General features: G+C 42.1%; 1 protein-coding gene across 9 annotated transcripts in view; it reads right to left on the minus strand.

The window, feature by feature from the left end:
- SGPL1 (sphingosine-1-phosphate lyase 1) overlaps positions 1–23740 on the minus strand; it is a 54395-nt gene that overhangs the window by 14895 nt on the left and 15760 nt on the right. For 5 of the 9 annotated variants that reach the window (XM_086382195.1, XM_086382194.1, XM_086382193.1 and 2 more), the window contains 5 exons: positions 15578–15743; positions 9982–10049; positions 6474–6621; positions 4070–4146; positions 2567–2695 (listed from right to left, as the gene is read on the minus strand). In XM_086382195.1, the coding sequence (XP_086238321.1) occupies positions 2567–2695; positions 4070–4146; positions 6474–6621; positions 9982–10049; positions 15578–15743 (588 nt within the window). The remainder of the gene's footprint in view (positions 1–2566; positions 2696–4069; positions 4147–6473; positions 6622–9981; positions 10050–15577; positions 15744–23740) is intronic. The other 4 variants (XM_086382199.1, XM_086382200.1, XM_086382198.1 and 1 more) reach the window with 1 other exon arrangement.

Here is a 23740-nt window from a genome sequence, read left to right on the forward strand (position 1 = left end):
AATAAGGATCTCTCAAGAATGTACGCTGAAACTGCTTTTATTTGAGTGTGTGGTCTGAGTTCAGACTACTTCCACAGTACAAAACTATGGGCTGAAAACTGGACTTACACTGGCTCCGATGTGGCAGTACTTCCCAGCCATTCCCCAGTAACTGGCAGAAGTAAATACAAATCTCTGAAAGAACTTAACTTCAACCATCAAAGTTAAGTTTATAGGAAAACCCTAACTCATAGGGGAAAAAAAAAAAAATCAAAGAGATAAGGATACAAGACAACATAAGTAAAACCAGAACAGAAACAAAACAAAACAAGTAAGGCTCATGGAATTATCAGACATAGAATGTAAAACAATTATGTGCAATATATTTAAATAAACAAAACATATGCCAAGGAAAGGGACTACAAAGAACCAAACCAATTAAAAAAAAAAAAAAATTCTCAAGAGTGAAAAACACAGTAAATGAAAATAGAAACCCGATGGAAGAACGAGTAGAATACACACAGTTAGAGAGGGAATTAGTAACACACCTGCGTGTATCACCCAGCTCCAATGTTTCTTAACTCACAGCCCATCTTTCTTCTACCAGCAACTGCCCAAGCCATTGCTGCTATCGAGACTATCAGTTGTTCTAACAGTTACACCTTTACAGGCTATCTATTTTGGGGGACTGCTTTTAAATATGAACTAGAGGTGTGTTAGCCTTTCTCACTCTTTCTTTCATATCTCTTAACTTTCTATTCGTCTCTCTGGGTTTTATTCTGGTTAACTTGTCTTTGTTCCATAAATTTTACTCTTAGGAACCATGAAAATATTTTACATGGCTATAAATGAACTAGGGCTGATTCTGGATCTGAAGCAGGAAATGTAAAAGATATTTTCACCAAATAAAAATATTTTGTCCAAAAAAAAGGGGGGAGGGTGGGGAGGAAAGAAAGGAGGCTTTCAAAAACTACTTTGAGTCATGCAAAAAGACATAGGAGTCAAAATTAAGAAGCTCTCACTGGCAAAAACTGGAGTAATCTGAGCATCAATCTGAGTGACAGCTATGGTAGATTGAAGCATACACAGTCCCTACAATTTATCAACCCCACCACTGACAGATATTTGAATTATTTCCAGTATTTAACTATCATGAACAATGTTGCTATGAATATACATCTATCCTGATATACACATGTACTAGCTTTCCTAGAATATATCCCAAGAAGTGGAATTTTAGGGTCATAAAATATGGATATTTTCCACTTTACTAGATAAACTGCAAATTGGTTTTGTGGTTGTTTAACCTGTACTCTCTTAAAAGTTCATAAAGAGTCTAATGGCACAGAATACCCAGGTACTGTAAGAATACTGGCATCTGTGTTACCCATTCATCTAAGTGCCATAAGGGAACCCACTTATGATTCAGTTTTTAACAGTTTTAGAATTTTTTTTTTTTTAAATGAGTGTCTGGAATACCAGATTGATTTTTCATGGTGCCAACTGAAAAGTAAAACCCAATGCTGCTTACTGGGGGAGAAAAGAGTAACTATAAAATGTTCTTGTCTTGGATGGGCCCTTCAGTAGTTTAACTTGCAGACTTTATGATGATTAGAGAAGTATGACAGGATCAGCACCTAGAGGTTACCATTATAGTACCCCGGGTTAACTCCATCTTGCATAAGCTGAAATTTAGTTTTTTCTAGAGAAGGCAATACCAGTCTGTAGTAACAAATCTCAGTAGAAGTTCATCAATCACAGTTTAGGAAAACTAACAAACATCTACTAGAAAGAACAGTTGAGAGAAGGAATCCTCGTGTGTATCTTTAAATACAATGACTCTTTCTTTAATCCTAAACCAACTAAGATTTGATTTATGGCAAAACAATATCCAGCTCAAGCAAAACAAGTATATCAAAAAATGATGAGATGCTTTGACAAAATTATACAGCAAGGAGATCCAACCAATCAATCTTAAAGGAAATCAACCCTGAATATTCACTGGAAGGACTGATGCTGAAGCTCCAATACTTTGGCTACCTGATGCAAAGAGCTGACTCATTGGAAAAGACCCTGATGCTGGGAAAAATTGAGGGCAAGAGGAGAAAGGGACAATAGGGGATGAGATGGTTGGATGGCATCACTGACTCAACGGACATGAGTTTGAGCAAGCTCTGGGAGTTGGTGAAGGACAGGGAAGCCTGGCGTGCTGCAGTCCATGGGGTCACAGAGAGTCAGACACGACTGAGCGTCTGAACAATAACAACAAAGTGGTTAGGTGTGTGGGTCAAAGAAAGAAAGGGAGGGGGAGAAAAAGAGGAGAGGCAGGAGAACTATCCTGACAATGTAAGTTTAAAGATTTTCAAAATAAAAGACTGAAGAGAAAAAAAATCTAGAAGATATTTACTAAAATGCTGATAAGACACTAATTACAAAATTGCAAGTAATCTTTAAAAATTTCTGTTCAACTGGATCTTCCTACAATAATCATGTATTATTTGTGTAATAATATGTTTTTAATAACCTTCTACTTTATGCTAAAAAAAAACACAAGTCATATTATAGAATGTCATTTGCGTATACTTACACATCCACAGGAATCTGGTCCCCCATTGAATAGGGAACAAGCCATCCTCACAATCTCTGCCTCTATCTTCCGGAGTCCGGGGAAGATGTCTGGATGCAGTGGATTACTCCATGCGAAATCTCCATAAGCCTACAGAGAAACGCAAGCACAAGTGGAGACGCTTACGTCATACAGGAAAAAGGATCAGGCAAACCATGTTAGATACAACAGGAACTGGGAAAACGGTAGGATACGTCCTCCGATCTAAAGAAGATTGAAGTGTTGTAGTGGAGGAGACAGGCATAAAAATTATTTTGACAAAGTGGTAACAGAGGAAGTATAAATGTGGTTAAAAGCACTGACTAAAAACACCCACCAGACCCAGTTTGAAATCTTAGCTTTATCTGTCACTTCTAGCTGTGTAATCTTAGGTAAATAACCTCACTGAGGCTGTTTCCCCATATGTTAACGAGGATAATCCCAGTACACAGCTGATGGGGTTCTAGCCGTAAGTAAGATAAGACACACGTAAAGCACACACACGCAAAGCACTTAGTAGAGTGTGTGGCACAACTATTTTCAGTGTGATAGCAGATCTGTGTATGTACATGAAGGTAAGGGGCCTCAAAGAGGGAGTAGCAAACATTCTGAGTGGTCTGGTGGTGTCTGTTGAGTGGAACCTTGAGCCGTGAATAGGAATTCATCATTAAGAACAGGTAGCAAGAACAAGGGAAAGGAAAACAACAAAGGAGCAAGGCACTCAGTAAACAGAAAAGGCAGCGGTTAGTGTTCATGTGGGAAAATCTGGCTCACGAAGGGACTGGCATTTTTGGTTGCATAAGCAGCTTAGGATTTGTCCTATAGACAATGGGAGTCACTGAAAGATTGTTAAGCACAGAAGTAAGGTCAGGGTATTATGTCAAAATACAGCTGAGCAAAACATGTAGTGTGTAGTAAGCTGTGCACAGTTTCATAGTTCTAATAATCAAACACAAAGACCTTAGAAAGCAACAGTCCAATGCCAATTTTGTATGACAAAGTGAGATTTAAAAAATAAATCTGATTAGAAATGGAAGAAGCTAAAGCAATTCTAAAGTCAACCAAAAAATATGAGAATTATATGAATTATAACTGAGACCACTGCTCATTCTCAGATTCTGTGATTTGAGACTCAGGAAATCATGACCAAGTTTCCATCCCTTATCTCTTCTGATCCAACAAAATATACCTTATCATTAATAATTGCAAATGATGGACTACCTTCCCTAGCAATCTGCTTTCTACACAAGGTGTCTATTAAGCCTGGAGACATAAATAACATCTTACTTTTTTACAGACTGAAGATGTCTTGGACAATGTTATGCATTTTTGTCTGTTGGGTAAGAGACACTGAACCTCTTTAGTTTTAACAATAAACTTTGCTTAAGTAATTTTTTTTTAAATTACAAGAATAAAGAGAAAAAGATGTGATCATCTAAACCAGCAGAGCCGCACACTCCTTCCAAGGACTGAGCACTTGCTCACCTTCACGAGGAGGTCGGTGAGCTCCTTCTCCCCACTATACACTGCTCCGGAGGCTTTCCCCTCTTGCCACAAGACATCTGCAGAGAAAAGGCAGACCACTGGGTCAGTAAGCAGGAGCCTTTGGGGAGACAGATTCTAAAGAAGAAACAGGGAGAAACTCCTCTGTGTACAAGAGTTGGAGCAGAACCTCCAAGGCGTCCTTACATTAAATCAAGAAAAAGAGCTTCAGTAAAGAGTGTCACAGCAAAATAAAGATGAAAGGTCAACCACTACCATCAACAACAGTGTGAAAAAGGTAGCAACAGCATCTAGGTACAATAGAGAGCGTCCACTAGTAACGTCGTCATCCCCAGCTGGCCTCTAACAGCAGAACCACTTCTTCTGTCTACACTCGTTTTCAGTTCTCTGTATGGCTCCGCTTGACCTTTTTCTGCAGTGGCTTCCACCTTCTCTCCCTTTCTAGCCAGTCAAAGGGAGTGTGGAAACTGCTATGGGCACAGTTAGCAGAAAGAGTAAGGCAAAGTGCAGAATTTCAGCACAGTATCACCAGAGCTGGAGTCAGGGAACTGAATCTCTGACTGGACAAACCATGGTGAGATGTGAGCCATCAGCATCGTCCTCAGACAAGCCTGGAAACCCATACAGAGTTAGCCACCTGCTTCCAGCAACATGTGCTGCAGCACTCAGCGTCAGCAGCACAGCCAACACTGGGAGAAGGACCAGAGGAAAGGTTCCTGACCGGGATGTGAGGTCCGACCTGCCACTATTCTCTGAGGTCCTCCCCCAGAAACACTCCCCAATACCAACAAATCCGTTCACGTGAGGGTCTCGGGTCCTTTAAGACAACATGCCTGTGCCCTACTGAAAGTGAGTGGTGAGAATTATAGAAGCACTCAAACTGAAAACTGCTGCCATGGTTCTGACAAAGCCAAGGTCCGCAGCTCCAGTGAGAGCAGAGACTGAGCAGTGACTATCCAGACAAACCCTCGTTCTCATGTGACCAGCAGCTCTGGCTTGTGGCCAAGCTAACTTTGTCCTCAGAGGGACTGGTTTGTGACAGGCACGTCTTCAGACCAGAGGTCACCTGCATTTCAAAAGTAGGGTGTGTGCTTTCATTTCCTGTTCTTTTACTGGAGCTGCAGAGTAATGGCAATGGACAGCGACTTAGAAATGGAAGGGAGGGAGACAGGAGGCAGCCAACCCAGCACTCATAATTGTAGACATCTTTAATCTACAGGTCTCAGAATGCTAATCCCTGTTTTATATCCTGTATCATTCCTGGACTGTATCTAGTTTTGTATCACCTGATCAAAAATATCATCAAAAATTCAACACATGTCAATTAGAACTTTTTAAATACAATATGGTACCCTGGATCCTAGAACAGGAGAAAGGACATTATAGAAACCCTGGTGAAATAGGAATTGAATCTGTGGTTTAGGTAACAGCACTGTACCAATGTTAATTTTTTTTTTAGTTTTGACAAATGTACCAAGCTTATTTTAGATGTTAACATCAGGAGAAGCTGAGTGAGAGGTTTGTGGGAAATCTCTGTATTATCTTTGCAGACTTTCTATAAATCTAAAATTATGCCAAATGAAAATGCCTATGTTTAATTTATTTGTAATATAATCCTAAGTTTGTAACAAACATGTTTGCATTAATAATAGTTAACATTTATTGAAATTTATTGAGTACCTATTATAAGCCAGGTATTATATGCTTATATGTATGACTGCATGTAATCGCTACAATTATCCTTTCAGGTAAGTACTACAATTACTATCCTCATTGTAGAGAGACAGATACAGAGGCATGGAGAAGTGAAGTAACTCACCTGAGGCCATCTTGTTAAGTGGCTGAACCAGATGTGAGTCAAGCCTGAGTCCATGGGCTGTACTCTTAACACTAGGCTGCTAAGTGCATTTATCCTTCCTACATGCATACATGTACATGTGTGGGCTTATTACACAAAACACCATTAACATTCTGAGAGAGAGAGAGAGATATATATATCATCTGTGTTGGTCTTTTGAGGATGAAATTATACTGACTTCTTATTTCTTCTGTGCCTCTATACAGATTCCATAATTTCTAAAATGAATCTCTATTTCAGTCTTACCACATATTTTGTCTTTCCAAAAAACAAATCTATTTTATTCAGGCTTAGAAAAGAAAATGGAACCAAGTTCCATCTTCTCTGAGATCTGCTTGCTTTATAGGTGAAGAATGAATCTAAATACAATTTTTAAAAGATGAAATTCAGCCTTTGAGACAGGAGGCGGGCCCTCCTGAACACAGAAGCACCAGGGATGAACTCTACTTAACCTCTATAAACATCCATGATGAGCGAGTGACCAGCCACAGGAAGAAGTAGGGAGCATGCATCTGCTGAGAAGCGTACCCTTCGAGCTGTATTCTTTGAGTTTCTCCAGAACGGCAGCCGGGCTCAGGCCTTGAGAGGGCAGGGCTTTCACGTAATCTTGGTCCACTTTCAGGAATGTCATGCTCTTGCTAATATCTTCCTTGGTCTTGTTCAACTTATCTTGGATCTCCAAAGGTAAGGAAGATAAAGTTAACAGGAGACAGGAGAATATAGTACTGAGAGTGAAGAACCAGTTACATCACCAAACAACCACTTGATGCTGGGCACTGCACAAGTGCTTGAGAACAAGGACGGTACTTTTTCTTAAAGAGGTACGTTGACATTTTGACCCCTTCACTGTTATCTCACCTGGACAACAGTCTCTTAAAGTCTGAAAAGTCAACTTTCTCTCGAAAGGTCAAAGATACACTCGGTTCCCCACCCCACCCCGTCCCTTTCCTTTGTCACGTTGCTATCACCAATGCTTTGCTTGGTTTGCATTTGCTGAAGTCAGCACTTCTCTGTGGGCAAGAGTCAGACCTTGTTCATGCCTTGACAGCAGCTACAATATATGCACCAAAGAAACCAAGGTAGAACCATGAACAGTAGCCAGAGAACAGGCCAAGCAGCAGTAAAACAGATTCCGGTGCTTGGGCAAGTGATGGGCCCCTTCACCAGGCACGCCCAGAACCACCAGGAACTGGAGGCCTTACCAGAATCCCCACACAGAAGAGTAAGACAGACGTGCTGGGAAGAGCCAGGGAGGCTGCCATCTGTCTCCTCACGTTGGAAGCTCACACTGCCCCATTCTCCAGTGCCAGGAAAGTGGTCCTTCTGCCACATAATTTATCAACTATGGTTATTTCGTTTCCATCCTCATCAGACATGTTCTTTCATTCCTTCACTTGGTAAACATTTGTTGAACTACACAGCAGTGATACACAGTGAACAAAACAAACTCAGGCAGTACACAGCTTAGGTGGGGCAGGGCTAAGTCCTGTCCTGAAGCTTATCTGTAAGCATCACAGTCAGAAAATCAAGGTAATGAAAAGTGCTAGGGTAAGAGGGGAGGGGAGGAACAGAGCAGATGGGAAGAATACAGCAGAGGCTGCCAGTGGTAATGAGAGACTCTTGGTTTGCAGATTTAGGGAAGGGTGGCTACACATTACGACTTGTGTGTGTCACAGTGACATGGTTTCAGCCCTATGTCTGCTAAAGTTTGATGTCTCATTCCCAACATTTAGGTTGTCTCATCTCTAGCAGTGGATGATTAGAATCCAAGACGGTCTTAGATGCGGCCCTCAAAAAAACCACAGGGAAAGCCCCTCCTTTAGAACATGTCTGTAACAGTCTATCAGGCAGGCACTGGCAGGAAGACCAGGGCACACTCCTGGACAATGCCAGGGCAGCATGTGATGGACATGAAGATATTTTTTAGATTTAAATAAAGAACTGTGCTGCATAAATGTAACCAGAACTATGAAAGCTGGGCTTCCATGCACAGATGATGCTACTGTAATAAAACAGACAAAAATGACCATGAGAGGCATATGAGAAAGCACAGCAAGCACTTCCTCAAATCATCTCATCAATTCTTGCCTCAGAAGCTCCACTGCATTTTGATTTCTTCACAGCATTTATCTCAAAGGGAAATTCGTATGCATTTGCTTCCTTATTCATTTTCTGTCTTTCCTTAGTACTGAAATGTAGATTCCATGTGGGAAGGGCATGGCCTCCCAAGTGGTCCTACACTATGTCCCCAGCACCCAGAATGGTACCTACGCTGAGCAGATGCTCAATGAATGAGGAGGGACACACACACTCGCTCAAAACGAGTAACTTTTGTCTCTGCACCTCAACATCTGCATCTGAAAGTTGAAAGGTGATTATACATTTTCTAAGTACCTTCCAATGCTGTTGTATTTACTGAGTAACAAAATTGAATAGTAACTTCCAATGCTGTTATCATATAAATTTAATGGGTTCTGGAACCCCAGCATTCATTTGTATCAAAATTAGAAATGGAAGGAGCAAAGTGTAAGGAATAAGGGCAGGGGAAAAATACAGGAAATGATAAGGGGAAACACTCTTCTCCCTTGTAATCAGCCTGTCCTCTGTATCCTTCTTCTCCCCTGCTCTTTGTTCTCTAAGGACTACAGCAGATTGATTTTAGGGCTTAATATGATTAAGGGTCAAATAAAAGCCCTCATTTCTCTCCTTCTCCAGCCGTTACTACTTCCACTTCCCCACAGGAAATGAACCTAAAAATACAAAGTTCTGGGAGAGTTCACACAGTGGTCTGAATGAACATCAGTCAAAGGCTGGAAGTAACTGCCGTCTTTTCTGATTTGGCCAGGCAAGGGGGAAAGGAACTGAAAGCCAAAAAAGAAAGAAAGCTTGCAGGAAAGCTGAGGGGGAAGGTGGGAGGCAGGGGAGATGACGCCATCAGGGTCGTGTGCCTTCGTTAGAACCCGCAGAGGGGCCTGCCCTATTTGTCTTCATCTGTGATAAAGAACCCGTGGGAAGGCAGAGGTGACTGTCTCATCCTGAGCATGGGTGAGGTCAGAGAGGAGCCAGTGAAGGGAGCAGACTAGACTACAGATACGAACAAAGAGCAAGAGAACAGCTCTGCTCTCTAAGTTTCTGAACCTGGGATCAGCAAACTACAGGCCTAATCAAACTACAGGCCGAGTGTGGACTGTGGCTGTGAAGAGATTCTTGCTGCAACACAGGCCCACTCCTCCACCCATTGTTCTACTGCTGCTTTCCCTCCACAGGGACAGAGCTGAAAAGCTGACAGATGTGGCGTGGCCTGCCACGCCTAAAACGCTTCATATCCAGCCTGTTACAGAGAAAGCCTGCCAACCCTGAACCATGTAAGCACTCAATCCCTGCTAAGTATCTAAATTCAGCTCAGCCAAATATTGCTCTGCTTCCCTCGTAGCTTAGTTGGTAAAGAATCTGCCTGCAATGCAAGAGACCGGGGTTGGATTCCTGGGTCGGGAAGATCCCCTGGAGAAGGAACTGGCAACCCACTCCGGCATTCTTGCCTAGAGAATCCCCATGGACAGAGGAGCCTGGCAGGCTACAGTCCATGGGGTCGCAAGAGTTGGACACGACTCAGCGCCTAAACTACCACCACCAAATACTGTTCCAAAGCTTCCTGTCACTTCTGTCGGGTTGTCTAATTTCAAATTTTTCCTGAACAGACATCTCCTTTCTCCTCTGGTCAAATATGGTGGAGAAAGTGTCGTCACGCTTCTCACTTGTGGCACTTCCGGCGTTGAGTCTGATGGGTCTCCGCTGTGTGGCCTGTCCTGCGACTGGAGGATGTTTAGCAGCATCCCTCGCCCCTGTCCGCTCAGTGCCCAGAGGACTCACCTCTGGGTGATGAGAGGTGAGTCATTTGATGTGATCAAATGTTTCTTGGAGATGGGGGACAAAACGCACCCAATCCCCCTTGAACTCCTAGTTTTAGTAAATAGAAAGAGGTGTGATGAACATGGGGGAGGAAAGCAGTAGGGAAAAGTGAAATGACTCTGCTTACCTTACGACCAATGATAGGCATCTTCCGGATAAGCTTAAAACATCTCTTCTTAAACCTTGACCATAAACCTAAAAGAAACAAATGGTTCTATTGAAATTCCCATGGATTATGACCTGATAGTCATAATGTATGAACTATTGAATATTCAGCATGTCCTCTGTAATCACACTTGCCTTCAGATTACAAAGGTAAGTTTCTTAAAACAAAAAAACAACTTTTAATTTTTGAACAAGTAATATAACATGGTTCAAAAAAATAAACACACACACACACTCTCATCTATCCCCCAGACCCTCATCCTACCCCCAGCTTAGTACAACTACTACTAGTTTCTAGATACCCTTCCAGAGTTTCTGTATGCATATACAAGCAAGAGGGAAGACTTGTTCTTGTCTTGTCTCTTTTACACAAAAGGTAGCATACTCCAGCACTGCACGAGACCTGTTCTACTCAGCAGCAGTCTTTTACAGACCGGTGCTCCCTAATGCAATCTTACAACTGTAGAGTATTCCATTAGATGGACGTACCTTAGTTTATTTAACCTGCCCTTTCCTGATGGAAACTTAGGTTGTTTCTGATGTCTGCTGTTACAAACCACGCTGAAATGGCTCAGCCTTGTAACACATGCTGTACTGCATGAGAGCATATCTGCAGGATAAGTTCCCAGAAACACAACTGCTGGGCCAAGCATACCGCAGACTTCCTTACCTTCCCAAGGTTGCCAGGCGCCCAACACTTCTCTCCCCTGCCTCAAAATAAATGACCAACCCATGCATCTTCTCAGAATCTGTGCTCTAGTCTCTCATTCAACACATATCCCAACAACATTTTCTGGACCTAGAAAGGCTTTCAGATATCATGGACACCAATCAGACTTCATTCTGTTGGGCATAGGACAAATCTGAAATCCTGATCCTGTAAATTACAATTATTATAAATACATGGCATCTAAATACACAGTCATGCCTTTTAATGAATTCACGTTCAGTGTATCTCAACTGACTCCAACAGCAAGATTTTGAGGCTGGCATAGAAGGCACTACCTACTGTCCAAGGGCAGCTAAGGATCAAAGCATTAATAACTTGCTCAAGGCCGAGGATCATATCAGTGATGGGGCAAGGATTTAAATGAAGTCTCTGTGTTTCTAGTCCTAGACTCCTAGGACTCTATACTGCTTCACATGCACAACAGAATTTTCGGTTATCTCAAATGAGTTTCAAAGGAATCTAGACCTATGCTTTCTGCAAGGATACAAGGCATGAACTGAATGAACTTTGCTGCTTTCCTAGGAGATATGGGGATTCCAATTTCCTTGCCCAAAAGCAGCTTTCAACAACCAAAGAAGGTGTCTCCACCACCTACGGGTATTTATTAAATGGTGCTATGCATCTTTACTAGTAGTGTTTGCCTAGGGTGCATCCGTAAGTGCCTAGCACTGAGGTTGACACTCTATAAATGTCTGGGACAAAAGCAGGTATCTAAGACACAGGCTGACTAAGACAAAGGGCTGAAACCAGTTACTTTTTGCTTAAATTTTAGAGTATTTTGTTTCAGTCCTGAAATCTTATGGTACACAGAATACTGTATTCTCTTCTCATTTACAGCATTTCTACATTATTAAAAATTCTTCCAAAGTGTATTTTTAAATGTCACCACAACAATCCATCAAACGAGCAGCATTTAGTGTTAGATGGTTCAGCTGCTTGTTATTTGATTATTTCTAACAGTGTTAAAGCTGTAAAGATTCAGAACTACTCCCTATTTTAATGGATAAAGCAATTAATTAATGAGGTAGAAAGAAGTCTAAAAATCAGCAAGCTGAATCAGGTGTCTGAAAGTACATTCATGTGACTGGGAGGAGGAGAACACATAATTTTGTGAAACCTGTGAGATAACACGGTACAGAGTAAAAAGAACAGAATACAGATCAGACAAAGAGAAATTAAGAATGAAAAGACCATGTGGTCGAGACCTAAAAAGAGTATCTCCAAAGTAAAAACCAAGAACTGGGAGAGTGGGACTAACAGAAGGTGCACCACTGTGCACAGAATAGGCAACTAGTGAGAACCGACTGTGCAGCTCAGGGAGCTCCAGCACGGTGCTCTGTGTGACCCAAATGGAAAGGAAATCAGACAGACATGCATACGGACAGCTGATTCACTCTGCTGTACAGCAGCAAGTAACACAACAGTGCAAAGCAACTACACTGCAGTAAGAGTTAATTCTTTAGAACAGTAAAAACCCCCAGAGGTCCAGAAAGAAAAGTAACGAGAATGTTTTAAGGTAATCAAATAGGAAATGCCAGTGTGACAACAACAGTGCATGGCTCTTTTTAGTTTACAAATCCCTTCACACCAGTGATGCCACTCAAGCCTCACAGCACTCTCTGACTGGGTAAAGCAGTATAAGTATGCCCATTTCACTGCGAGGAAGCAGGCTAACAGGCTTAAGGGCACTGCCCAAGGTGCCATGGCTAGAAACCTCCTCCAACCACAGAACTCTGATGTCTACTGATGAACTACAGACAATCCCACAGGTAAAACCAACATCAGTGAGGAAGGATGTGAGCTGATAACCACAGAGAAGTAGAAGAGAGATCACGCCTTAGAAGACTGCCAACCCTGCCCTACCCTCCTGCCGTGTCCAGTTCTTATCTACCTGTGTCCATGCTGTGTTCCACAATTACCCTCTCTCCCTCAGAAGGGTACGCAGAATTTGAAGATCAGCAAAATTTTTCACTAGTCAGACTTTAGACTCCTCTAGGGCAATACACCAAAAGGAACTTGATGCTCACTAATACACAGAACACTTCTACGTGAGCAAGGTGCTAAAAAAATTGGCAATTCTATCAAAATTTCCTGATCTCTGGAGGAAAGACATTTCTATCCTTGTCTAAAGTTCAAGTTGGAAGTTATAAAATAAAAAGTGTGTTGTGTATTTAAGCAATATGAAATTGCCAATATTCAGCAATTTTCAACCTACGAAATTAATTTTGTATAATTCAGATATAGAAAGAGATGGGTGCATGCATGATCAGTTGCTCAGGCATGTCCAACTATTTGCAACCCCATGGACTGTAGCCTGCAGGCTTTTCTGTCTGTGGAATTTTCTAGGCAAGAATACTGGAGCAGGTTGCCATTTCCTACTCCAGAAGATCTTCCCAACCCAGGGATTGAACCTGCATCTCCTGTGTCTTCTGTATTGGCAGGCAGATTCTTTACCACTGAGCCACCTGGGAAGCCATAGACAGACATACAGATACATAAACAGTGGCTATCTCTAGGTAACAAGATTTCAATTTTATTCTTATGGTTTACCATATTGCCTGATTTCATACAATGAAAATGTACTGCTTTTATAGTAAGAAAAAATGTTACTAAAAACCATGCAATGGCTTGGAGTTCACGAAGATTTAGATGGCACACACCATTAACACACTGCTAGTGTTAGTTTTCTCATGGCATGCTCAGAGCTGGCACACTCGTTTCTGAACACTAAAGGCAGGTAGGTAAGTTCCAGGACCTCAGATGGCTGAGCTGCTACTATGGGTTAAACAAACTGGACACGGGCACTGTGGGCTGCACAACGGAAAATACAAGTAAATACCTAAAGCTAATACCCAGCATATTGAAGAAATATAAACCTCAAGGTCTCTGACCTTGACTCCGGTCTGACCAAGGTCTCTGACCAAGACCAAGTAAATAGTTTCTCTAACAGGAAGACATGCTTATGATAGTGAGTAAGTAAATCTGTAGTTCAGATTTACAAATGCGCCACTTTAAAAGGAAAAGCACACAGAACAGTGAATGCCAGGAGCTGAGGAGAGAAAGTAGTGGGAAGTTCAAGTTTCATGGGCACAGAGCCTAAAATTATGAGAAAGGTGGTGGTGATGGCTCCCTAACAATGTAAGTGTTCTTAATGTCACAACTTTCCACTTAAAAATGGGTAAAATGATACATTTTATGTTCTATATATTTCATCACAACAAAAAAAGCAAGAACTGCTACTCCTTAGAACCCTCTGGAATCAGACAGAATGGTGGGCGGCACTGAATCAAATGCTTCCCAGGAAAGGAATAAGCCTGAGCAGAAGGACAAGGGTTGCGTCTGTTTCCAAACCATGGAGCAGATGAAGCACAAGGGTTAGTCTGTCTAACCTGTCATGAATTTGTGAGAAAGTTTTGCAAGCACTAGGAGCAGAGACTGAGGACATTTCACCTCTACTTTAATTAAGCGCAATGCTAACTCTGCTATAACTTGGCAATGTGGCACAGTGTTACCGGATGGCTGGCTAGTCATCATGGTAAAGGGATAAAACAGAATCTGGCCTCTAAGCTGACTTTCCTAGGGGAAGAAGAAAAAAAGCAGAAAAAAATATCAGTTGAAGAGCCTCTTCAAATAGATGTTATCAGGGAAGCAAACAGTTAATGGAAATTTTAAACAGATGGGAAATGATAAGGAAGTCTCATCAATGTTTCTAACTCAGATACCCTACTGTGGGTGAGGAAGGGGTGCAGGGGCGTGTACGGAACACCCATCACCTCTCCTACTGCTGACTTACCCAACCCAGCCCACAGGGGAAGAATTCGTAAGGAGCTCACACACAACCAGGTGGTAGGCGGGTGGAGGGGGTGGTGCAGGGAAAGTGAGCAGGGTCTTAGGAAGATGAAGATGAAGATGGACAAACTGATCACTACAAACTTCTCAGTTTCCACACTCCCTGAGGAGTGGCCTTCTCTTCCCATCAGTCTGGCTGCCGGAGTCCCTGCACAGGAAGTTCAAAGGGTACTGTCTCCTGACAGCAGAGGTTCAATTCTAAGAGGACAGGGACCCTGTATTACTTGTACTGTAGAGATAGCCCTCGAAGAAGGCAATGGCACCCTGGAGTACTGGAGTACTCTTGCCTGGAAAATCCCATGGATGGAGGAGCCTGGTAGGCTGCAGTCCATGGGGTCGCTAGAGTTAGACACGACTGAGCAACTTCACTTTCACTTTTCACTTTCATGCATTGGAGAAGGAAATGGCAACCCACTCCAGTGTTCTTGCCTGGAGAATCCCATGGACGGGGGAGCCTGGTGGGCTGCCATCTATGGGGTCACACAGAGTCGGACACAACTGAAGTGACTTAGCAGCAGCAGAGATATCTCTAGAGCATGGCAGTGCCTGACACACAGCAGACATTCCCATGGTCGCTGCATGGGTGCTGTTCTAATTTCACATAATCTTTATTGAAAAAAAAGCCTACAATGAAAGCAATAAATCCATGCTTGGAGAACTCTGGGTGACACAATTATGTTCTAGGCAAGAAAGTAAAAGTGAAGAGGGTTTGAGCCACACTCTGGATCCTTATGATGACTAATCTCTCAGGGGTTTTAATGTAAATTGCAAATCCAGAAAAATCAACATAAACAGTTACAGTCACACAAGAGTCCTATTAAAACGTTACCAGTCAGAAGGCAATGCCCTTTCTATCTAAATAGATTTTAAAAATCAGAACCAAACCAACCAGGCAAGAGGTTAGCCCAATCCGTTCGCCCCGAGTTCCAAAGCTGGGGTTCACTCCACTGTACCTTTACAGAGGGGGCAGTATACTCACTCTCTGGCTGGAAGACAAACTCATACACCCAGACTATCAGCAGAGTCCACACGACACTCCACACAATCAGCTGCCAGGGCTCGTACTTGGTACAGTGCCCATTCACGTAGTTCTTGGCCTTTGTGGAATATACTTCCAAAATCTCAAAGTAGGGCTCAAAGGCCTTCTAGAAATACAAAAGAAAAAAAATATTACTTTCAGAGAGAGAAAGGAAGTCTGTTCTTAGTTTGTTTTTCAACCTTATGTTTTCAAGGGCAAGGCCATTCATGATGTGGCCCTACCCCAGCAGTAATCTTATCATCCTCTGAAGTCCGCAAAGCTTCTGCTCCAGGAACTGCAGCGGACACTGCCCCTTAACAGACACATGGACTTTGACAAAGTTTTTGATCCTCTGTCTGTAAAATAAAAGGTTAGGCTGGGTCATCATTTCAGTCTAAAACTTCTGGAAGACTGCAGGATTTACTGTCCTACTGTCTTCTTTGTTGGCTGCACCGGGTCGCTGCAGGGGCACAGGCTTTCTCCAGCTGTGGCACATGGTCTTAACTGCCCCACGGCACGTGGTATCTTAGTTCCCCGACTAGGGATCGAACCCACATTCCCTGCATAGGAAGTGGATGCTTAACCCCTGGACCACCAGGGAAGTACCCATCCCATTATCTTAACTCAAACTAATCCTCTCAATATCTTTCTCTTCTTCTCTTCTTTATTTGAATCTTTCCCGTTCTTTAACCCAAAAGGCAAACAGACAATTCACTGGAAAAGTCCCCAATGCTGGGAAAGATTGAGGGCAGAAGAAGAGGACATCAGAGGATGAGATGGCTGGATGGCATCACCAATGAACATGAACCTGGGCAAACTCCAGGAGATGGTGAAGAACAGGAAGGCCTGACATGCTGCAGTCCATGGGGTCGCAAGGAGTCAGACACGACTGGGCAACTGAGCAACAACAACACAACCCGAAAGGCAGCAGACTGTTTCTGTAAAAGGCCACAGGCTAAATATTTTAGGTACTACAGGCCAAACAGTTTGTGTCACAACTACTCAGCTCTGCAACCACAGCAAACGCAGCCACAAAACAGAGGGTGAAGACTTGAAGGGAGCCGTGTTCCAACAAAATTTAATTCCAGATGCTAAAACTTGAATTTCATGTAATTTCACAATCACAAAATACCTTTTTTATAAAAACAGTTGCAAAATTAAAGTATCATTCTTAGCTCACAGGCTATACAAAAACAGGCAGCAGGCAAGGTTTGGCCCATAGGCCATAGTCCACCCATCTCTGCTCTAAGGTCCCATTTGACAAAAACTCTTAAGGCAAGGAACTGTATCTTATGACATGAATCATTCACAACAGCTAGCACTAGCAAGAAAAAAAAACCCTCTCCTCTGAAAAGTCACCAGAATACCCAACTCATGAGAGTAAATTCACTCGTGCCTCAACACAGAGCTTATGACAATGTGCCATGCAGTCGACTCATGATCTTCATCTCCCTGCATGGTTGGGGACCTGAAGATTGACCAGATCCCAGCCATATTCACAAGCCCCCCAAGTGCCCCAGACAAATTAAGTTCATCTTTAGTTTGCCATTCATTCCCTTCCTCAACATTTATGAAGCTTCTCCAGTGTTTAAGACATTAAGCTGGGGGAACATCAAGGTAAACAGTGTAGCTTCTTGCCCTTACAGAGCTTAGAATCTAATGAGAGAGGCCATACATACACACGCAGACACACATGGGCACATGCATAAATAAATGAGTAATCAGAACTACTCAGGATAAACACTATAAGAAGGATGCTAAGACAGATCACTAAGGAAGCCCTACCTCTCTCTACCTGTGGGGAGATGGGGAAGACAAGACAGAGGATAAAATCTATAGAATGACCAAATAAAAGTCTCTAGGCAGAAAAAACAAAAACTCATACCCAGAAGACAGAATAATAGCGGCAAATGCATCAGGGAGCCTGGGAATGGCAAAAAGCCCTGTGCAGTAAGAGCACACACAAGATGAGGGCAAAGACCGGACTCTGTCTTCTCCAGAATTCATCCTCAGCACCCAGCATGGCGCCTGGCAGACAGGCTGTATCGAACAAAGGCTGGGACAGTGGCTGACAGAGACCAGGTAAATGAGGGAACACATCAAGTTACAAGCGAACCGAGGCTAGGAGGAGAACACTAGGTCCGGATTTAAAATGATCTTAAAAAAAAAAAAAAAAAAAGCACAGATGGAAGCATAAATTGACAGGTACTTTTGTAAGTGATTTGTCAGTATCTATTAACATTTTACGGAGAAGGCAATGGCACCCCACTCCAGTACTCTTGCCTGGAAAATCCCATGGGAGGAGCCTGATAGGCTACAGTCCATGGGGTCGCTTAGAGTCGGACACGACTGAGCAGCTTCACTTTCACTTTTCACTTTCATGCATTGGAGAAGGAAATGGCACCCCACTCCAGGGTTCTTGCCTGGAGAATCCCAGGGACAGGGGATCCTGCTGGGCTGCCATCCTTGGGGTCGCACAGAGTCGGACACGACTGAAGTGACTTAGCAGCAGCAGCAGCAGCAGCAGCATTAACATTTTAAATGTACATTCATTTTGACTCAGTAATTCCAATTTTGGTATCTACCTGTTTGTATCTATGTGCATGTTCAAGGACATACACTTTGTGACAGCAAAAGAAAAAAATATAAACAAACATAAACATCTACTGATAGAGAAACAGTTAAATAAACTATAATATATACATTTTATATATCCATACTTAGCAGCATTAAAAAGACAGATTTAAATGAACCACAATGAGAAATTTCCAGAACACGGTGTAGAGTTTAAGAAAAAAGCAAACTGAAGAACAATTAAAAACAAAACAAAATGCATGGGTTATTAATCAAGAGAGCAATTTTTTTCTAAGATAACTTCATGGGAAAGGAATAGAAACAGGACAGGGATTATAGAGACAAAAAATTTTAGTTAAGAGGATTGTTGAAATAGTCCAAAACAGAAATAAACTGGGTTTGACAAGAGCTATATATCAGGGCCAAAAAAACAGCACAATTTGAAAAACAATTTTAGAAGTAGAACAAACAGGGTTTAGTAACTTATCAGACATAGGAAGTATGGAGCGGGAAGCATACAGATAATTCCAGATTCTCAAATTCTCGTTTGAGAGACTGGGTAAGCAGTGACAGCATTAACTGCGGTAGACAAGAAGAGGGGAGGGAGGGAAGCTGAAGATGGAGGAGGAGATTGTGAAAAAAGACAATGCTGCTGCTTTACATTCCTGTTGGCAATCTACATGCCATGTTCTAGCAGTAGCATGAAAGCTTAGGAGGAGGGTGGATGGCTCAACTAATGTTTGCTGAAAACATTTGTGCCCTTACCAATTAGGCTGTGGCATACAGTAATTAGCACTGGGCAATTCCTGGGTCCCCAGAGGGCTATCCATAGAAACACAGCTTATTTGCAACCCCCTCCCCACAGTTCTTGGTGGTCATTCCCTAGAGCACACTGTTGCTATCAACAATCAATGCTGCACAGCAGTGGCAGTGCCGGCTGAGACCTGAGAAAGAGCAGAGGAGTCTACCATCATCGAAGGTATGTCATAATTTCGATTATTACAGAGCATCTTCTAGTGTTAAAGCTGTGATAAAACCAAATGGTTAAAAGTGTGCATGAACGGGACGATGGGAGAACCATCATTCCAGCTTTGCAGATCAGTTTTCCCTCTGGTGATTCTAGCTCCTAGTTCACCCATAAAATAAGAGGTTACCAATGTCAGAAGATAACTGGATGTTATCATAGCACTGACTGAACAAAAAAGTAACATACTAGTATTAGGCAAAGGGCAAAGGATCAGCAAATGCTGACTATTAATAATTCCATTGTTAAAAGCCTATTAAAATACAAAGGCATTCCTTGCTAACGTTTACAAAATTATATTCAGCAGAAGTATATTTTCTTTGTAATTGCTCTGAGAAGATAATGGGAATCCGTGAATTTGAAGTCTTTGACTACATCTCCTTAAGCACAAAGAAACACCTTTTAAGGAGATGTATTTCTGTATTCTCTTATTCCAATGATAGAATGCTACTGTACTTGGACGGGTCCTAGCAAGTTTTCTGAATAGGTAACTAGTTGGTCACAGAAATTACACCTCCTGGCCTCACTCCAGGGTCCTTTTAGGTCACCACAAACAACCTAGGCTCAGTCCTCAACGAAGAAGCACCTCACAACACTGGCGGCTCACGGCGTGACAGGGCTGTGCGGTAATGTTTGCTATCTCCTTGGATAGCAAACGGGAGGCCGCAGTTCCTCGGGGCCTTGCAAACAACACCAACCCTAGGCTGGATTCTGACGCAATAAGCCAGCCCTGGGGAAGCATGCAATCTAAATGCTGAAGAGAGCTTTAGAGACCAAACCCACGTTTTCATTTTATAGAGGCCCTTACGTGGAACGGGGTGCCTAAGCTCATCCGGATGGGCTTGCGTTAAAGCAGAGACTAGGAACCCACGCCTCCCGACAGTACCCAGTACTCTTTCCAGCCCTCATTCTCAGCGGCACAGGCAGAGGAGTACTAAACACATCACAATCCAGCGCCATTCCCAGAATTTTCTTTCTATACTCTATGCTCTGGGTAGAATATACCTTGGATATATGGTAACATACAACTACAGAGGCTTCTATTTATTCCAACTTAATCTCTACACTGTGTCTCTGGAAACAGAAGAGCTATGAATGGTCATCTACGAAGGCCACTAGCTTATTGTACAACTCCAGGCAAACTACTTCACCTGTCTGGGCCTCTATTTCTGTACCCAGAAGGGACACAGAACATTCACTGAATAGTGTCTGTGTGTGTGTCTGTGGGGTGGGTGTGGGTGTGGTCTATTACGCAAGGATCTTCTTGGTATTGGTGAAACTTGCACCAAAAAGCATTCTCTTCTTCATACTTTGTTAGAAAACTGAAAATGTATTCTTGTAGGAAAAAACAAAACACTTTGCCCAATGAATGTATATAAAATGAAAGTAAGGAATACCATAAATCTTTTAAAAGTATATTAAAGGAAAAAAGATCAACTTTAGTGTGAAGATTCAAACATTAAGCACTTTAAGAAGCTATCAAATAATGATAAAAGTAACCAGACTTCCTCTTTCTCTCTTTATCCCATTTCCAATCTAAAGGTTTATTCAATAATCCTAATCATTATTAAACAAAAGGCAACCGCTGGAGTGTCTGGGAGCTTGGTAGCATTCTAATACTGAGCTCTTTCACCCCCTGTGTCATTTCAAGGGTGCAAGCAGTCTACAAAGCTAGTAAATTTAGGGCCTGTTGCTTTTTAGACTGAGTTTCAAACTTTCCCAATGCAGTTCCACAGAAATGTATTTTACAACACAAACTCACATATATAGCAACAGAAGATATAAAAACAAAACAAAAATTTCCAAAATACTTTATACTTTATTACTAGTGACAGACTTACATTTCTTTTCTATTTCTTCCTTCTTTTTAAAGGTTTGGCCCACTGAATTGATTCTACATCCCTCTAAATGGATCATGACCTTCAGGTTTAAAACCAGTGTCTTAGAGTGATTTCCCTCCTGGCTTCCTTAAATTCAGAACGTGACTGTGTAACAGCACAGGAATTAACACTAAGGTTCCACTCAACACAATCTCAGTGCTTTTTATACTTAGGGTTTATTTTCTTAACATTTTCACGAGGCCAGGACTATGATGTGACAGAGTCCATCTAAGTCCAGGAAACTCAGAATTCTTGCATCACAAATTACTTTCCTATCAGCACGGACCTACAGATCTCCCCAATGATATTAACCATTTTCAGTCCTTGAATCCCTTCAAGAGAACATGACTCTGTAAGCAAACTTTGCATAATGGCACCATCCACATCTTCTTTCCCCCTCTCCCCTCCAAAAACCTTCTTTGAGAAACAGTACTGCACCTAATCAACTTCCTAATTATGCAGTGATATTTTTTCCCCATTAAATTTCTTAATTAACAACTTAGACCAGAAGAAGCATTCTAAAAATTACTATCACTCAAAGAAGGTATTTCCAGACCCACAAGGGATGATGCTTCTTTCCTTAATAATAACCATCCTTTCCATTACAGGGAAAGGATGGTTATTATTACTTCTAACCAGTAGAAGGCACCAAAATCATCCAAGGAGCTTTTCTCAGAATAATCCACCCTGCAGGACTGTACGGACAGAGTGGAGCCCAGAAATACATATTTTGGAAAATGTCCCCCAGGTGACAGTGACATCCTCACTTGGTTAGGAACCCTTTCTCTACACCATAACATGGCCCCTTCTCTCCTCATCCCCTACTTTGATAAAAGAAATACTCAGTAATTGAGTTAATATATTACTGTGCTTAGTCGCTCAGTTGTGTCCGACTCTTGGCAACCCCATGGACTGTAGCCCACCAGACTCCTCTGTCCATGGGGTTCTCCAGGCAAGAATACTGGAGTGGGTTGCCATTTCCTTCTCCAGAACATATTACTAGATGGGGGTAAGAGACATCCACCAAGCTTAACTGGAAGTGTTAAAGCTGGGGCCCCGCCACATCAATTCACTGCTCATGGCTAATATTTATTCTTTGGTGAGATACTAATGATCTAATCTAATCTAATTATAGATACTAATAATCAAAATCCTCTAGTAAAAGTGCACAACTCAACACTCAATAGTCTTTCCACAAGATCCCGAAGTCTGAGCTTTAAAGCAGGAATGGGCTGTTGAGGAAAAGAAAAACCTGTTTTACCCAGTCCACCCACTGTCTTAATGTCTTAAAAGCAAATCATACTCTAATGACTGAGACTGCAATAAGGGCATGAAATTAAAATAGAGAAGAAAGCCAAAGAGTTAAGAGCTTATTCTTACTTTACTTCTACTCTAAAAATAGGAGGAAAAAAGTTAACTGAATCTGATTCTCCTTCAGATTACATTCTGCAAAACTTCAAAGTATAAAGTAAACAGGTAAGAAAACACTATTGTCTTTAGAGCCTCAAAAGGCATTAAAGTTTATCAGCAAAAACAGATCACAAGCCCAAAGGGAAACCTCCCTTGAGTCATTAAAGAAATTGAGCAATAAACCAAACAGCTATTCCAACCAACCAAGGGTAACTGTGTGATACAGGAACGTTTGAAGGCAATGAGTCATCATTTCTTAGGAGGTAAAAAGCAAACCATATACTTCCCCCAAAATTCCGCTATGTAAGTCAAATGATCCAGTATCTGAGAAGTTCGTCTCAAAACGCTTAACTGTCCACACTTTCCCTTCCAGTCAGGCCTCAACAGTCAGATATACATTCTCAGTACTAGTTCACAGGCCTGACAAGACTGACTGCTCTACACTTAACACTAGATTATTTGGGCAAAGCACCTCAACCATCACTGGAACACAATCTTGGCCTCTGAGAGGAGACAGCCATGCAATGTAACACAGTTGTTAAGAGTGCATTCACAGAAAATTCAAGTTCCTAAAAGCTGGCAGCCCCAAAGACTACCAAATGGTTGTTGAAAACTTTTTATTAATTTAGGTCAGGAGCAGGCATCCAGTGAAGACAGATGCTGATTCTGTCAACTGTTAACTCTGAGCACCGCTCTTCTAAAATACATCAAAAAAGACATTATGGGGAGCTTCAACCTAGCAGAGAATACTGAAATACACAAAACTAAGTTCAACAAGCAAAAGGTACAGACTGAGGGATACAGTTCGTGCTCAGTCACTCAGTCATGTCCAACTCTTTTCAACCCCACGGACTGTAGTCCTTCACTCTCCTCTGTCCATGGGATTTTCCAGGTAAGAACACTGGAGCAGGTTGCCATTTCTTTCTCCAGAGGATCTTCCTGACCCAGGGATCGAACTGGCATCTCCCATGTCTTTTGTATTGGCAAGCAGATTCTTTACCACTGAGCCACCAGCGTTTTCTTGGTAAATATGACCTCAGGCCGAGGGAAGTACGGAAGTAGGGCAGATGTTGAGGGAAAGCACTCCGCAAATTTGAGCACATAATGTTGCCAAATCTGCAATGAACTCCCAGAGTCTCTTACAGTCAGTAGCTAAATGACTTACTGTGCACGTGTACACAAAGTTACCTGTCAAAGTGCAAAAGAAGTTCATCATCCTCTTAAGACCAGAAAGGA

This window comes from Bos grunniens, chromosome 28 (assembly GCF_055505025.1).
Source record: "Bos grunniens cultivar Pamir isolate PY7600 chromosome 28, Bosgru_T2T1.0, whole genome shotgun sequence".
NCBI lineage: Eukaryota > Metazoa > Chordata > Mammalia > Artiodactyla > Bovidae > Bos > Bos grunniens.